Genomic DNA, 15,431 nt, shown 5'->3' on the forward strand with positions numbered 1-15,431 from the left:
AGGACCACTCCGCGCCGACATGTTGGCGGTTCCGGGCACAGCCACCAGAGGGCGCGCTCGCAGAGCGGGGAAGATGCGTCAAGCTTGCGGGCGCTGGGACGGAAAAAGAAAGATGCGTGGTGCCAAAATAAGAGTTTCGATCCCTAGACACAAGCGTGGAGCTTTTATTTTGAAAATAGGTGCATAGGATCTGATTCTCCTTTATACAAACTTTACGAATGTGTCCGTAAGAGAAAGAACCAAAATGGCGCCTTGCACCCCAGTTACCAAACAGAAATATTATCTAAAGGATTCAGATTTAAGATACAAAAAGCTTCATGAGGACTTCCGGTGTCAGTAGTATAAGCCGCTCGGTCAGTTCACCGGGAAACAGAAGGTTGTGGACCGGCACGTTGCACCGGACCCCGTGCCCGTCCACACCATCCGCGTCGTAACGACCGTGTTGATAGTTCCACACCGGACGAACACGCGGTTGTTCTCGTTCCTTTCACAAAAGGGTTCCATCAGCGCACGTGCGTGGGACAGCCTTCATCACACCTGGTTCTGATACGTCGAGAGGTCGTGTATTCTGGCTGTAAAGGGAAGCGGCTTTCATTTTTGTTTGCGCATCTATTGTGTGTATTACTGTATGTCCCTGCTGAGGCGATGCGACAGTGGAAGGTGGAGATCACCTGCTGCACCTGAGCTCTTCACCTGAGCTACAAGCCTACAGCTCACAAGACATCAGCAGCGTAGTTTCAGGGTTCTTTATCGTGCTGTGGTGGGAGAAGTGGGAGCGCTGGTGTCGCTGTTGCTCCTACAAATCTCACTTCACAAAGAGAAACGTGCATCATCGGGCTTTAATCACATTAAAGAGAGCAGGTGCGACACCCTGTAATGCTGGAAACACACAATCACAGGATACACGACATTTTACGTCAAAACCATCTTCTATCAAATTTCTTAGCACAAGCCTGGATCAAAATCAGTGTTTGAAGGGACGTCAGGCCTGTACCATGTTGAAGAAACACATTTGTCTCCTTCATAGCTGCCACACGCTCAATTTAGAAAACTGCACCTGGACTTCACCTCTCAAGGTGAACCTCATGTCATTTATTCTTGGTGTCTTCATCCAGAACGATTAAAGAAACAAAAGCACCAGTAAAAGTCCATCGCAGTAATCTGAGAACCCCGCACAGGCACCAGAGGGCGCCTCGTCAGATGATTCTCCCATCTTGTGGTTGGTGAGATTCTTGGATTTTCACGACTCCCGAAAACGCACTAAAATCAGCAACGCAAAGCAATCATGATTAAGAAGTGTGAAGTGAAGTGAAGACACAAGCGTTTGATAACTGAGCCAAGCTGGCGTGTAGGACAGACAATGAAACCTGAGTGTGTTTGAATCGTGTGACAGGAAAGCTTGCATCGAAGTGACGTGAGACATCTGACCATCATGCAAAAAACAATTCAGTTAACACAGGAGTGTTGGTCCCCACATCCCCTCTAAGACATCCCATCCACCCATGTAAAGATCTTCTTGGTGCACCAGTGCTCGACTATCCATTCGTACTGTCTGCTCAAAACACCTGAGCAGCTGCTGATCCTGCTGTTTCTCGAAAAGGAGAAACGAGCAGGAAGGTGGCAGACGTCTCCATTTACTGCTCTGAAGTCGTGTCTTGAACCTGGAATGTTAGAATCTAACAAGCCGTATTCTTCATCACCGCTAACATCCATCGATAAATGAAGCCGTCAAGCGAGCGTTGTCTGTCGGTGGATCAGTCACAGCACGCTTGCTTTGGTCAGCCTGTCTTCAGATGCTTGCAGAAAAGCCAAATCTGTTATACAATCCATCACATTTGCTTCATGCCTGTACAATAATTTTGCCTCACTTCATGTCTCAGTAAAAATAAGACACATCTGTCAAGGCATCATCGCCGGCGTACGTCCAGCGGGACGCTCTGCCGGGGGGACGTGTTCACGCCTTGTTGATGAGGAGCAGTGAAGTTGCAGTGCACAAACGTGGTTCATCTTATATCCTGTGTTTAAATATGAAAATGAGAAGCTTAGACTGACACACATCAATGCCCTTGTCAGACCCTCTGACGCCTGCCAGTGACATCAACCAGGCAGCTTCTGTCAAACGGCACCGCCGCCACCACGCCAGCTCGATGAGTCGCATTCACGCAAACCGTCTAGGTGAAAGACAGCAAACACATTCCCCCGTGTTTGCTGCCACCGCTCGGAGATCCACAAGAGTTTGAGAATGAAATAAAAGAACACTTCCTATTGTGAGGCGTGGCTACAGAATCATTCCAGCAGGACGATGGGCGACCCTCTGGTTCCTACTCCGTGTTTGCCTGAGCCAAGTACGGGCTGAGGTTGGGCTCTAACACCAGAGTGACCTGGCAGTCTTCTTCCTTCGGCGGGATGTACATGTTGCAGACGTCATTCTGATTTACAAAACACACACACACACACACACACACACACACACACAGCAGATATTAGAAAACATGTTCAGACAGTTCCAAGCAAAGTACAATCATTTAATCAAGTACAGTGGGACATGAAAACCCTCGTTGCAGTGTTCCAGGTATATTATTTTACTGCAGTAACGTTAGCTCCTTTGGTCTCATGATGAGGTTTTTATTATCATTATACTCTAGAGATTCTGCTTTAACTTCAAGAATACTGAAAAAGACATTCACCGTGTTGTTGTTGTCAGGAATGAGGTTGCTAGGTTTTGGTATTTTGGTGATGATATTTCCTTTGTACCTGGAAGAGAGATGTCAACATTAGAGGCGAACAGGAGAATCAGGAGGGGCCAAAATCAGAAATGATTTTAGGTTTTACTCACTTCCTGCAACTAATCAGGGCCAGCAACGTCAGCGTGGTGAACACCAGCGGGAGGACGATGCTGGGGAAGATCGCGAGGTTGGGCTCAGCATCTGCCGACAAACACAACACAACCAACAGCAGCGTGACTTCACCTCCACGCTACACATAGAATTGAGGCTGGTGTTGACTGAGGCATTAACCCTCAACGCACCACTACAACTACAACTACAACTACACTTCAACTACAACTACACTATACCTACATTACCCTACAACTACACTACACTACACTACACCTACACTACAACTACTCTACCACTACCATCCAACTACACCTACACTACAACTACTCTACCACTACCATACAACTACACTTCAACTACACTATACCTACACTACCACTACCCTACAACTACACTATACCTACACTACACTACCCTACAACTACACTACTACTACCCTACAACTACACTACACTACCCTACAATCTACACTACCACTACCCGACAACTACACTACACTACCCTACAATCTACACTACCACTACCCTACAACTACACTTACACTACCACTACCCTACAACTACACTACCACTACCCTACAACTACACTATACCTACACTACACCTACACAACCACTACCCTACAACTACACTTACACTACCACTACCCTACAACTACACTGCAACTACCCTACAACTACACTGCAACTACCCTACAACTACAACACCACTACCCTACAACTACACTGCAACTACAACTACACTACCACTACCCTACAACTACACTGCAACTACATCTACACTACCACTACCCTACAACTATAACTACACGACAGCTACAACTAGACTATCACTAACCTGGAACTACACTGCAACTACAACAACTACAACTGCAACTACAAAACAACTACCCTAGAAATACACTACAACTATACAACAACTACAATACCACTACCCTAGAACTACAACTACACAACAACTGCAACTACACTACAACTATTAATTTGAATCCTCCTCTCCCTGCGTTGCGGTAAGCGTGTGACCTCACTTCTGTGCACCGGTGAACGTAGTGCTTTGCTTGCTGTGCTCCCTAAAGTGTGATCATCCCCGCTCATTCCTTACTCGTTGACTAATTACCTTCCCAAACTACATATCTATTTGCTTTATTTGGCCTCAGTTTAAAGACTATCTGTCTTATAACGACAGCTTTTATTTTTGTAAACTCTCCACTCTAAGCTAGCGATGGCTTCCCTCTCGCTCTCCTCTCTCCTGCTCAGTGGGCCACTGTTCAGTTCCTCCTCAGCCTCCTTTAGTGCTACTGATAAGTGCGTTAAGTGTAGTTTGTTTATTGCGTTGGAGGCGAGGCTTATCGAGGTTGAACTGGACCTGCGGCGGCTCCGCACCGATGGATCTAACCAATTAGCCGCTAGAGCTAGCCAGTCCCCGTTTGCTGGTCTTAGCTTAGCCCCAACTAGCGCTCCCCCGGCAGCTCCCGAGCAGCCGGGAAACCAGGGCGGCTGGGTGACTGTCCGAAGGAAGCATAGTCCGAAGCAGAAGCGTGCTGTCAGCGATAAACCACCGCTTCACATCTGTAACCGAGAAAACTACTCTGGTAATTGGAAGTTCCATTCTGAGAAACGTGAAATTAGCAACAACCATAGTCAAGTGTATTACAGGGGCCAGAGGGGGCGACGCCGAGTCAAATTTGAAACTCCTGGCTGAAAGTAAACGTAAATATGGTGAAATCGTTATTCACGTTGGTGGTAATGACATCCGACTACGCCAGTCGAAGGTCACAAAAATTAGTATTGAGTCGGTGTGTACATTTGAGAAGAGGATGTTGGACACCGTAGCGTCTGTGGACCCCTGCCTAATAGGACCAGCGACCACATGTTGAGCTGCATTAGGGCTGCAATCAACCAAAGAAATGCTTGGTCGACTGAAGCCCTCAAATTTAGACTAAAAATCGACTAATTTTATACATGAAAACTCTACTGTGTCAACTATCAGCACAAAACCTGCTGAGGAATATTGAGACAATTGTTTCTGTCAGGCTATAATAACTGACCGACGCCATCTTTGGTCCTGACAGAGCCAGACTGAACACAGGAGCTCAGACTTAAAACTATACTCTTAAACACAAAAGGCAAGTCCACGGTAAGAATTTTTACCATTAAAACAAAACAATTATTAGACTAAAACATGGAAATGTCAATTCTGATGTGTTCACATACTCAAAACTGACAGGCAACCTAAGGTGGACACGTTAGCTCACCGTCTCTAGGTGATACGCCGTGTTTGTAGTGGAGCAGTGACATGAAAACTGCTGTTGGCAAACTTTGCGTTCGACTTTTGTTTTCATGAAATGCTGCCACGCAGCAGACGTCTTTGACGTGGTGGACGAGGACTGACTTGAAATGAAACCCTCAACATTAAATAGACATTCATCAAAACACCAGACGTGGCCTTCTAGTCCTCTTCAGTCTGTCTGTCTCTAGTGGGTCGGGTGAGTCCAAAATAGCAAAACAGGGGGGTGTTTAAAGATAGATTGTTATCTGAGAAACAGGGGTGCTTTGGTACTTTCCTCCTGATGAAATTAACGTGGCAAAAAATTGACCAATCAGAATTTTGGTCGAGCCAGAACGTATCGACTAGTCGACTGGGAGATTCCAGCCCTAAACTGCATGTCATTGTTCAACCGCTGGCTGTCGAGGTGACGTCCAGCAAACCAAGTGGGCTTCACTGATAATTGGAAAACTGACCTGGTCTGATTAGGAGGGACGGCATTCATTAGTAATAAATCCCAAACCAGAAGAAGTTTCCATTCATCTGAAAGCCTGATTCTCAGTTTGTCTCCTCCAGCCTGGAAACTCTCCAGCCTCTCTGATTGATGATTGAGGACCGTCCTCCTGGTCCTGACTCTGGATTCTGATCTGAATCCTCAGAGTTTCTATCAGTTTAGTTCTAAATCAGATCAAGTCATGATTGGAGGAGACTTCAGTATTCATGAGGATGTTGATAACCACAGTCTGGTACTGCATTTCTCTCTCTTCTAGACTCAACTGGTGTCCATCAGTCTGTCCATGAACCCCCTCACTGTCACAACCACACCTCCACCTCCTCCTAACATGTGGAATTGAAGCTGAACATCTGGTTGCGTTTCCACAGAACGCTTTTATCAGACCACCAATCAATCACTTTGGAATTTGTACTGATCAGCGACACTCCACTTAGGAAAACTGTAGTTTCCAGATGTTTGTCTGATCAGGCCACACCTGGATTTAAGGAAGTGGTTCCATTGGTGCTAAATTCAGTGTCATGTCCCATTGTTACAGAGGGCGCTGTTGTCCACCTTAGTCCCTCCCAAACTGATCATTTTATCCATAGAGCAGCAGGCACCTTAGCAACAACTCTGGACTCTACTGGCCCACTGAAGAAGAAAACTATGAATCCAAGGAAACAAGCACCTTGGTACGGTTCTGGAACCTGACAGCTTTAACAAAAAAACAGAAACTGGAGAGAAGATGGCGCTGCTCCAAACTGGAGGAGTCACATGTAGTCTGGCAAGATGGCCTTAGAACCTAGAAGAGAGCCCTTGGTAGAACCAGAGCAGCCGACTACTCAGCACAAATAGAGGAACCAAGAACAACCCAGGTTCCTCTTCAGTACTGGATCCAGACTGACAGAGAGCCACAGCTCTACTGAACCAAGTAGTCCTGTTTCCCTGGGCAGCAAAGAGTTCATGGACTTCTTTAATGACAAAATTTTCCTGATTAGAGAGAAACTTCTTCTCCTCCTGCCATCAGCTGACAACATGGCCCCTAGAACCCAGAACCTTAGAGGCAGCTGGAGGACCAGACACACACTTGGATAGTTTTTCTCCCATCAGCCTTCATGAGCTCAGTTCAATAATGTCCTCCTCTAAACCTCCACCTGTCTCCTAGACCCCATCCCAACTAAGCTGCTCTAAGACTCTCTCCCTCGTTAGCCCCTCCCTCTTAGATATGATCAATGTGGCGCTGGTGTCTGGTTCCGTCCCTCAGTCCTTTAAAGTAGCAGGAATTAAACCCTCCTCAAAAAACAAGCCTGGATCCAGAAGTTCTACCAACTACAGACCAACATCACATCTTCCTTTTCTCTCCAAGGTTCTGGAGAAAGCAGTTGCTAAACAGCTCTGTGACTTCTCCACAGCAACAGCTGACTGGAGGATTCAGTCAGGTTCCAGGTTCATCCTAGCACAGAAACAGAACTAGTCAAAGGTACCAGTGACCTCCTACTGGTACCAGATGAGGGACTGGTCTCTGTGCTGGTCCGATTAGATCTCAGTGCAGCTTTTGATACCATTGACCACCATATCCTTCTACAGAGACTGGAACCTGTCACTGGTATTAAAGGAACCACACTAAACTGGTTCAGGTCATATTTACTAGGTCCATCTCAGTTGGTACTACCTAATGATAAACCCTCTGACACCACTACAGTCAGTTATGGTGTTCCACAAGGGTCTGTGCTTGGACCAGTCCCCTATGATCAAGCTAGAACCCTTCACTCCCAGGATGCAGGGTTCCTGCTGGTTCCTAGAGTTCTAACAGTAGAATGGGAGCCAGAGCCTTCAGCTATCAGGCTCCCCTCCTGTGGAACCGTCTCCCAGTTTCAGTCCAGGACCCAGACCCCCTCTCTAGGTTTAAGAGCAGACTTAAGACCTCCTTGCTGATCAGGCTTATAGTCAGGACTGCTTAGTCTGGCCCTTAAATATGCTGCTATAGGCTCAGACTGCTGGGATCTCCCATGATGCACTGGGCTTCTCTCTCCTCCTCCTGTCCTCATACGTGTTACTAACTCCTCTTCTTCTCCCCTCATCCCAGATCCTGGTGCTGCTGGAGGAGGCTCCAGACCTGAAGAGGCTCCAGCTGCCACCCGTAGCTCCACCTGCTCACGTCCCTGTCTGTCCATCAGTCTCTTCCCTTTCTCTCTCTCTTTATCTCTGTCCCTCTCTTTCCTTCTGTCTCTCTGTCCTCCTCCATTCTCTGTCTTTGTCTCTGTCCATCAGTCTCTCCTCCTTTCTCTCTCTCTTTCTCTCTGTCCCTCTCTTTCCTTCTGTCTCTCTGTCTTCCTCCATTCTCTGTCTTTGTCTCTGTCCATCAGTCTCTCCTCCTTTCTCTCTCTCTTTGTCCCTCTCTTTCCTTCTGTCTCTCTGTCTTCCTCCATTCTCTGTCTTTGTCTCTGTCCTGCTCTCCTGCTCTCTCTCTGTCCCCACTGATCCTGGATCTGCTCCACCTTCCTGCTGGTAAAGGAAGGTTCTGGTGGCTGCTGTTGCAGGATGTGCTGCTGATGGAGAATTGTTGGGTGGAGGTTCATTTAAGGAGGGAGGTGCTGGACCTGCTCTACTTGGACAGAGTCAGGACAGAACTTTGGTTGGGGTTTGGAGCCACACAACTAAAACTGAGTTGACTTGACAACTACACTACCACTGCCCTAAAACTACAAATACAACTACACTACCACTGCCCTAGAACTACAAATACAACTACACTACCACTGCCCTAGAACTACAAATACAACTACACTACAACTACAACTACCCTACAACTACACTTCAACTACAACTACCCTAAAACTACCCTACAACTACACTTAAACTACACTTCTACTACAACTACCCTACAACTACACTTCTACTACAACTACCCTACAACTACACTTCTATTACAACTACACTTCAACTACAACTACCCTACAACTACACTTCTACTACAACTACCCTACAACTACACTTCTACTACAACTACCCTACAACTACTCTTCTACTACAACTACCCTACAACTACACTTCTACTACAACTACCCTACAACTACTCTTCTACTACAACTACCCTACAACTACTCTTCTACTACAACTACCCTACAACTACTCTTCTACTACAACTACCCTACAACTACACTTCTACTACAACTACACTACATTTACTCTACAACTGCAGCACAGCTTCCTCACCACTATAACTTCACTTCTACTACATGAAACACACAATTTTATTTAACTTGGGTCCAAACTTAAAATTCTCTGCCCATCTGTTTTTAATTTTTCCTTTCAACCTTTAAAAAAAACAAAACTAAACTAAAATATTCCGTCCATCAAGTCCACCCTTTCACCAGGTTCCCCCAGACTCAGCTGCCTCTGGCCTGGGCTTCGTTGCGTCAGCGTAGTCTTTTGTGTTGTCTCATTTGCTGCTCAGGGGCTGTCTGACGGACGCCAAGGGGATCATTTTGTAAGATGACTTCTGGTGTTTCCAGGACTTCTCCTTCACACTCTTCTGATTATGAGGCTTTTACGTGCACACATGTAACCACAAATGAGGTCACACAGAATCAGGTGTGTGGATATATATTTTGAGGAGGCGGGCGCCGTTCGGAGAGGGATCGTGAAGAACAGGCCCCTGCAGCACAGCTGATATTAGGCTGCATGACACTCTCGCTCAGCCAGGCCGCCCTCAACCGAACCCTCCATTCCTGCACCCCACTGAGGAGTTCTTTCAGGCGTGGTGTTGAAATTCTAACAGCATCAACCCTGCCAGCACTGAGCTCCCAGCCAGCCGAAAAGACCGGCTGATGTTTGGCCAGACAAATGTGACGGTGGTTTTGTGCTGTGGCCAGATGCACACCGGCCGCCAACCCTGACACAGCTGCTCTATTATTCTGTGTATTTGTCAGCTTTTGTGTCCCTGTTGCGTTCATGCTTGTGTCGTTAGCATGCGACCAAGCAAAATGCAGAAGACAGCCGTCACTGTATTTTTTACACTTATGGTATCACGAGTGGTTCAACAGGTTTTACATTTCCACACCAGAGTATAGCTGCTGTCATTGCAGATAGAAACTGTCTGGCACAGATGTTTGTGTTTTTCTGTGTCGAGTTTTGACTCTCGTTTCAGGAACTGGGTTTCTGCAGTAGTCAGCAACTTTATGACTTCCCCCAAAGAGTGCATCTCCTCAGGGGTGTCCATTTGTCTCTGAGGCTAACTTTGACCTAACATGGAGGAGGGGCGGAGGGTGAAGTGTGAGCCAAAGAAGACCCCTTGGAGTTAGGGAGCAGATTAGTCATAGCGCAACAGGAGATGATGATGGTTTTTTTCACGCTCCTGGTGGGTCGACCAGGTCAACAGACAGTAGTCGTACACAGAGATCATTGCCCTACCAAAGTGTTTGTCTTTGCCCTTCTGCGTCTCTCCGGTGTTGCTCACGGCCTTCATGCTAATGCGGTACGGACAGTGAGAAATCCGGTTGAGCTCCACTGATGTCTCTTCTTTTATCTCTAAAACCTGTCATAAAAATGAAAGCACCAAGAGTTTTTAAGCATGAGACCAAACAAACAAATTCCCCCCGACATTTTCAGGTTGTGTCTCTTACCTTTGCTTCATCACACTCAGTGTAATTTATCTGAAATCTCCAGCGAGAGAAGCTGAGAAGGTCGGGAGGAAACCACTTAATAAGGAATTTATCCTGGAACATGGTCACATTCCACTGAAGGGAAGGAGGTGCCACTGCAAGGGCGCACGCGCGCACACACACACACGCACGCACGCACACACGCACGCACGCACACACACACACACACACACACACACACACACACACACATTACACTCAAAGACCTCTTTGAGGTTTTTTTTCAGTTTCACAATGATATGCATCATAGCCGGGACATTACACAACCCCATCTCCAGGGCACTGGAACTACAACTGAAGAGCAACTTCTCCTATAACTCTGAATGAGGAAGTGAGAGGTATTTCAAAAGAACATCTCACAGATGCTTAATAGGCATGTTAGGACTTTTGTTGCTGGCAACCTCTTAAAAGTCTGATGCTGAAGGTGTTCCTGGCGAGTGTGTCGTTCAGCGTCCCATTAAACAAGGCGTAGATGGTGTAATGTGTCTTGGCCTGCAGTTCACAGCCCGTCCTCACGCCGTCTCTGTCACTGTACGATGGGCACTCCTGTAACTCTGTCTTCTCTCCACTGATCATACTCTTAAACCTAGAAAAACAGAAAAAGGTTTGTTTACCTTTCAGCTACTCCATGAGAGAAGTAAATAAAATCTGAAAGACTGAGGTGGAGAGAAACAAAGGGAGGACAGAAGGGAGATGTATAATTCTGTGTTTTTCTTTGTGAGTTCTTTCAACAAAAAAACGGATCCAAAAATATAATATTGGTCATCATGTATGACCGGTCACACCAAGTACTGAGCTGAAGCCATCCTGTGTAATGAAAGATGATGCGTTCGCAGTGCTGAGCGGTTTAACTGAAGCAGGACAAGATGATGTTGCTCTCGCAATCAACTTCAGTTTCATTCCCAACTTGTTTTTGCTGCCCCCAAATGGCCAAAATACGGGAAGTGCAGCTTTCTGCACCTGAGGCTCCATGGCAGCGCCAGTCTTGATGGCTGCTGTATGTCCAAGGCTGCTGCTTTGGAGAGAGTCAAAGATGTGGTGCTTGATGGAAATACTGGGCCCAACCTGGAGAGTTGCACTCTTGTACAAACAAGGTTTTGGATTTAATCTCTGTACTTTTATGGAATCCCCCCCCCCCATTCATAGTTTATTTTAGGAGGCTTTTCAAAACAGGGTTTATCGAGAATTTTAATTTCGACTGAACTGTCCTCCCACAGCCACAAACAGCATGGAGCCTGATTTCTGTTTCAGGATAGCCCTGATCCCACAAGACAAAACCTGAACATGTTTTTCTGACATGAACGCGAGGTTCAGAGAAGTTTCTCATGTCCTCAACACATCAAAAGGTCTGCAGCTTCGGCCGCACACAAGAGGAGCTTCCGTTTCTTCCCGTGACTCACAGCAGTTGGTCTTTCCTGTGAAAAGCAGAGACAACAGCCCAGCTCCGGCAGGAAGGGCTTGAAGGTAAAGACGAGGAAAGTTACGTCGTGTGATGCAGATTTATTAAAATCAGCTCAAGTTTCGCCTGCAGGCTGAGGCGGATCCTGGGGTTGTTTACAAAAAAACTACGGTTTTACGTGTGTGAACGTGTTGGCGTTGACACAACCTACATCACCTCAAATAGTCACATGTGAATCAGCGGCATTTATACACTTTATGGATATTAAAATGGATTTTTAACTCAACCAGAGCTCATAACTCATGTTCCTATTGACCATATATTTACAAGGTCGACACAAGGAGCCACATCTTAACTGCTTCATTAACTTCTCACTGGGCTCCAAGAAACACACATTCTCAAGCTTCTGGACAATACAACATGTGTACAGTTACTGGATTACTGCGTACTACTGATATTAAAGGCTAAAAATTTCTAAAAGTTCAATGTGTTGGAAGAAAGAAACTTTCTTCCCAAATGTTTCCACCACCTGCACTCATTGTCTGCCTGACATCGTCGACACACGAGAGCTGAACGAACGAGCTGAGGCCTGAACAGGCTCCCACATGCTGAAAGTTAACATGAAGTACTGCAGTACAACTCAGGTCAGTACTGTGATACAATGTCTTTTGATTGGGTGAATTTAGAGGAAAAGAAAAAGTCGTACCAAAAGAAGAAACGGAAGTCAGGAGGGTGATTGATGGGCTGCCAGGAACATCGAGTCAGAGTGGACAAGATGATGGCGCACTGAAAATCCCTGGCCAGCTCTGAGAAGACACAAGGAAGACATGAACCAACAAACACACCAACCAACACACCAACACACCAAGAAACACACAACAAACACACCAACAAACACACCAACAAACACACCAACGCACCAACAAACCAACGCACAGCCCCTTTCCTCTCCTCGGCAGCATGAGCCTCATCAGAGGCCGCCTCGTCCCAACAGAGCTACAGAAGCGGCTGGAGTTGTGATGTGAGGAGGTGGAAGGAGGAGGTGGAAGGAGGAGCTTTCAGAGCGTGGATACGAGCCCACGTGGCAAGTACACCACAAAAAGGTGGAGTTTGATGTGTCACGACGTGCAAGCATGACACGAGAGCTCACATGATGACGAATGAAGAAAATGTCTGATTTGGGTAACTTGAACGGGAAAACGAGTGCTGCTTGTCTCTGTTATACGAGGAAGACACGACCTTGAGCAGCGGCTCAGAAACCAGCTTCTGTGAGGGCCCTCATCCAATCCCACCAGCAGTTTCCTCTGGTAGATTTACTAGAAGCGTCTGCTTGAGTGAGGCAGGCACGGGCAGGTTTCCCTGGCAACCAGATGAGATGATGAGCTACCTGGGTACTTGATGGTGACGTCTTTGGGACTGCTGGAGACGTTATTACAGACAGTTGTCACCGAGTATCGCAGATATCCTCCCCCCATGGCAACGTAGTCCTCGATAGAGGGGTTTTTACAAGACTGAAAGGCAACAAGAACAGACAGAAAAAAGGGAGAGTGAGTGAACAAACACGGCAGCGGGTTCGCTGGAGCTGAGACTGAGCGCAGAGATCCGGTCGCCTCCTCACGACTGCTGCCTCTGAGTCAGCACATTCCTCCTTCTCACTTCAGGTCATGAGCTCTGAGTTCAATCGTCTCCACCGCGGGGCAGCACTGGCCTGCTCTCAGTGTCACTGTCCCGGTAAACGCTGGTTAACTCTCATAACACAGAGAATGATAGCCCGCCATCAGAGAGACACGAACACGGGAGACAGCGAGGAGCGAACCCGTTCCCTCTGATTCACTCGCACCACGTTTGGTGCACAGATCAACGGGATCAACACAGTTTGCATGTCAACCTGGATCCAGACGTCTACTTACGTGTCTTTCCATGCTGTCATTCTCCGCTGTCTCTCGAAAGAATGTACAGCTGCAGTGCTTCGAGGAGTCATCTGGGGTCCAGGACAGCACCGGCTCGAAATCACTGAGCCACCGCACGCTGACATTCGGCTGTGGTACGATGTCGTCTTCTAGAGAGAAACAACACAAATGGCATAATGAAGGATTCCATGCATCTCTGCAACTCTAGCTCAGACTTCTCATGCAACGATGGAGGAGGTTTGTCTTTGTTGGCATCAAAGCCCTGAGAGGGAAACTCAGCAGGAACAAACACGCTCTGAGGAGGAGAGAGGGGCTTCAGTTGCTTTGTTTCATGGGGGTATTTTGAGGCAGGACACAGATTACAAAGTTACACAGGACTCTGAGGAGTCGGGATCAGAATACATGCAAAACCAAAGAAGAAGAAGAAGAAAAGGAGAGCACACATCTGGAGGGGACAAGTCCCAGCCCAGCGAGCCACCCCGGAGTGTCTCCTCCTCCTCCTTCTCCTCCTCCACTTCCTCTTCCCCTCCACCACCAACAGCTCCTTATCGGCACAGACGGACGCCCCGCGCTGGCTAACGCTCAACTAACATGGCTACAACTTTAAGATGCGACTTTTGTGACACATCTGACGTTTAGAACCAGACGTCAAAGTGCTGACCTTGCCAGAAGAAGCGGAGCTCGTTCAGGCAGCTGGAACCGGAATATTAGAGCAGGAAAATGTCAAGTGACTGAAATGAACGATGACAGCAACGCCAGCACAGTCACTAATCATCGATTAGAAGATTATTTATCTTTGATAGTTTGTATTCTCGTAATCCTAAGTATTCATAAGTAGTAGTAGTAGTTTTATTATCTAAAGTTTCAGTTTCTAGTTTCTAACTGTGAGGGTCATGTTCTCCTGAGTCTCCTCGTTCGCTGATCCTGATGAGACCATGTCTGAACCAGCAGATCCAGTTGAACCAGCTTCTCGTCTCCTAAGACGACCATCACCACAGTCCGGTCTAATTAACATCAACCGACCCGCCGCCGCCACCCACAAGCACCGGAGTCCTGCCACGCTGGACCTCACACGGCACCAGCAGCACCGGGGGTCAGCAACCTGATAAGCAGACCTCCAGCCAGTCCTCACTGACAGCATCATCAGGCAGATTAGGGGCCACCAGATGACCCGTCAGCCAGGGCCCCAGATTCTGGGGGCTCTAAAGAAGCTGGTTCCAGACTCTCCTTTGGTCTGGGGAGTGGGAAGGTGTGAAATCCTGAATATCAAAGAAGTTCGATATTGAGGAGGAGAAACCCGAGGAGGCTGTGGTGGCGCGGACACGGACGGGTACTCCTCTCAGGACCAGAGGGGGGACATGGAGGTTCTCCAGTCCACCACTACGCACGTTCAGCGGGACAGGACACCCCTCTGGACCTGTCCTGCGGGCTGGTCAAACGCTCCCGATGGGACAGACTGTTCCGTGAGTCATGGCTGGTTTTGTTCGGAAAGCTGTGCGTGACGTCACAGCCGGGAAACGGCGAGCTACGACGAGCCTCAAGGAGACAAAACAAAACAATTCAACTCGTCCGGCAGACAGAACATCAACGGTACACGGATCTGATTCGGATCAGTGCTCGTCTTACCTGCCCGGAGCGCCGGCGCCACGATGACGTAGCAGGTGAGGAGGGGGAAAAAAGTAAGAAACATTCCGCGTTCGTCCCGGGAACGACGAGACTGGTCCGGTACCGGGGCTGCTCACCCGCTGTGTGGGATAAACCAGTTGCCTTCTCAGTTGCTGGTCCGAGGAGTGTCTGGAGTTGAAGCTGCGTGGACAGCTTCCTCTTTCTGGTGTGTGTGTGTGTGTGTGTGTGTGTCTGT

The 15,431-nt window shown here is 47.6% G+C and overlaps 1 protein-coding gene across 1 annotated transcript; it reads right to left on the reverse strand.

The window, feature by feature from the left end:
* Positions 1–313: 313 nt before the first annotated feature.
* On the reverse strand, positions 314–15,416 carry LOC147238433 (uncharacterized). Its single transcript, XM_086197680.1, has 10 exons — positions 15,197–15,416; positions 13,571–13,719; positions 13,048–13,171; positions 12,367–12,466; positions 10,663–10,847; positions 10,223–10,356; positions 10,011–10,134; positions 2,837–2,927; positions 2,688–2,754; positions 314–2,429 (listed from the first exon to the last, which is right to left on the reverse strand). The coding sequence occupies exons 1-10, from the start codon at positions 15,258–15,260 to the stop codon at positions 2,322–2,324; spliced, it is 1,146 nt and encodes a 381-aa protein (XP_086053806.1). The 5' UTR covers positions 15,261–15,416; the 3' UTR covers positions 314–2,321.
* Positions 15,417–15,431: the final 15 nt, after the last annotated feature.

This window comes from Aulostomus chinensis, chromosome 24 (genome assembly GCF_037954235.1).
Source record: "Aulostomus chinensis isolate RoL2024-O1b breed Wild chromosome 24, RoL_Achi_v1.0, whole genome shotgun sequence".
Taxonomy (NCBI): Eukaryota; Metazoa; Chordata; class Actinopteri; order Syngnathiformes; family Aulostomidae; genus Aulostomus; species Aulostomus chinensis.

What these genes read in the sequence shown, in the direction of transcription:
- LOC147238433 (XM_086197680.1), bottom strand. Translation starts at nt 15,260, where the DNA reads ATGTTTCTTACTTTTTTCCCCCTCCTCACCTGCTACGTCATCGTGGCG. An exon ending in GGCGCCGGCGCTCCGGGCAG is followed by an intron (nt 13,720 to 15,196) that starts GTAAGACGAGCA and finishes GTTTCTCTCTAG; the next exon opens with AAGACGACATCGTACCACAG. An exon ending in CGTCACCATCAAGTACCCAG is followed by an intron (nt 12,467 to 13,047) that starts GTAGCTCATCAT and finishes GTGTCTTCTCAG; the next exon opens with AGCTGGCCAGGGATTTTCAG.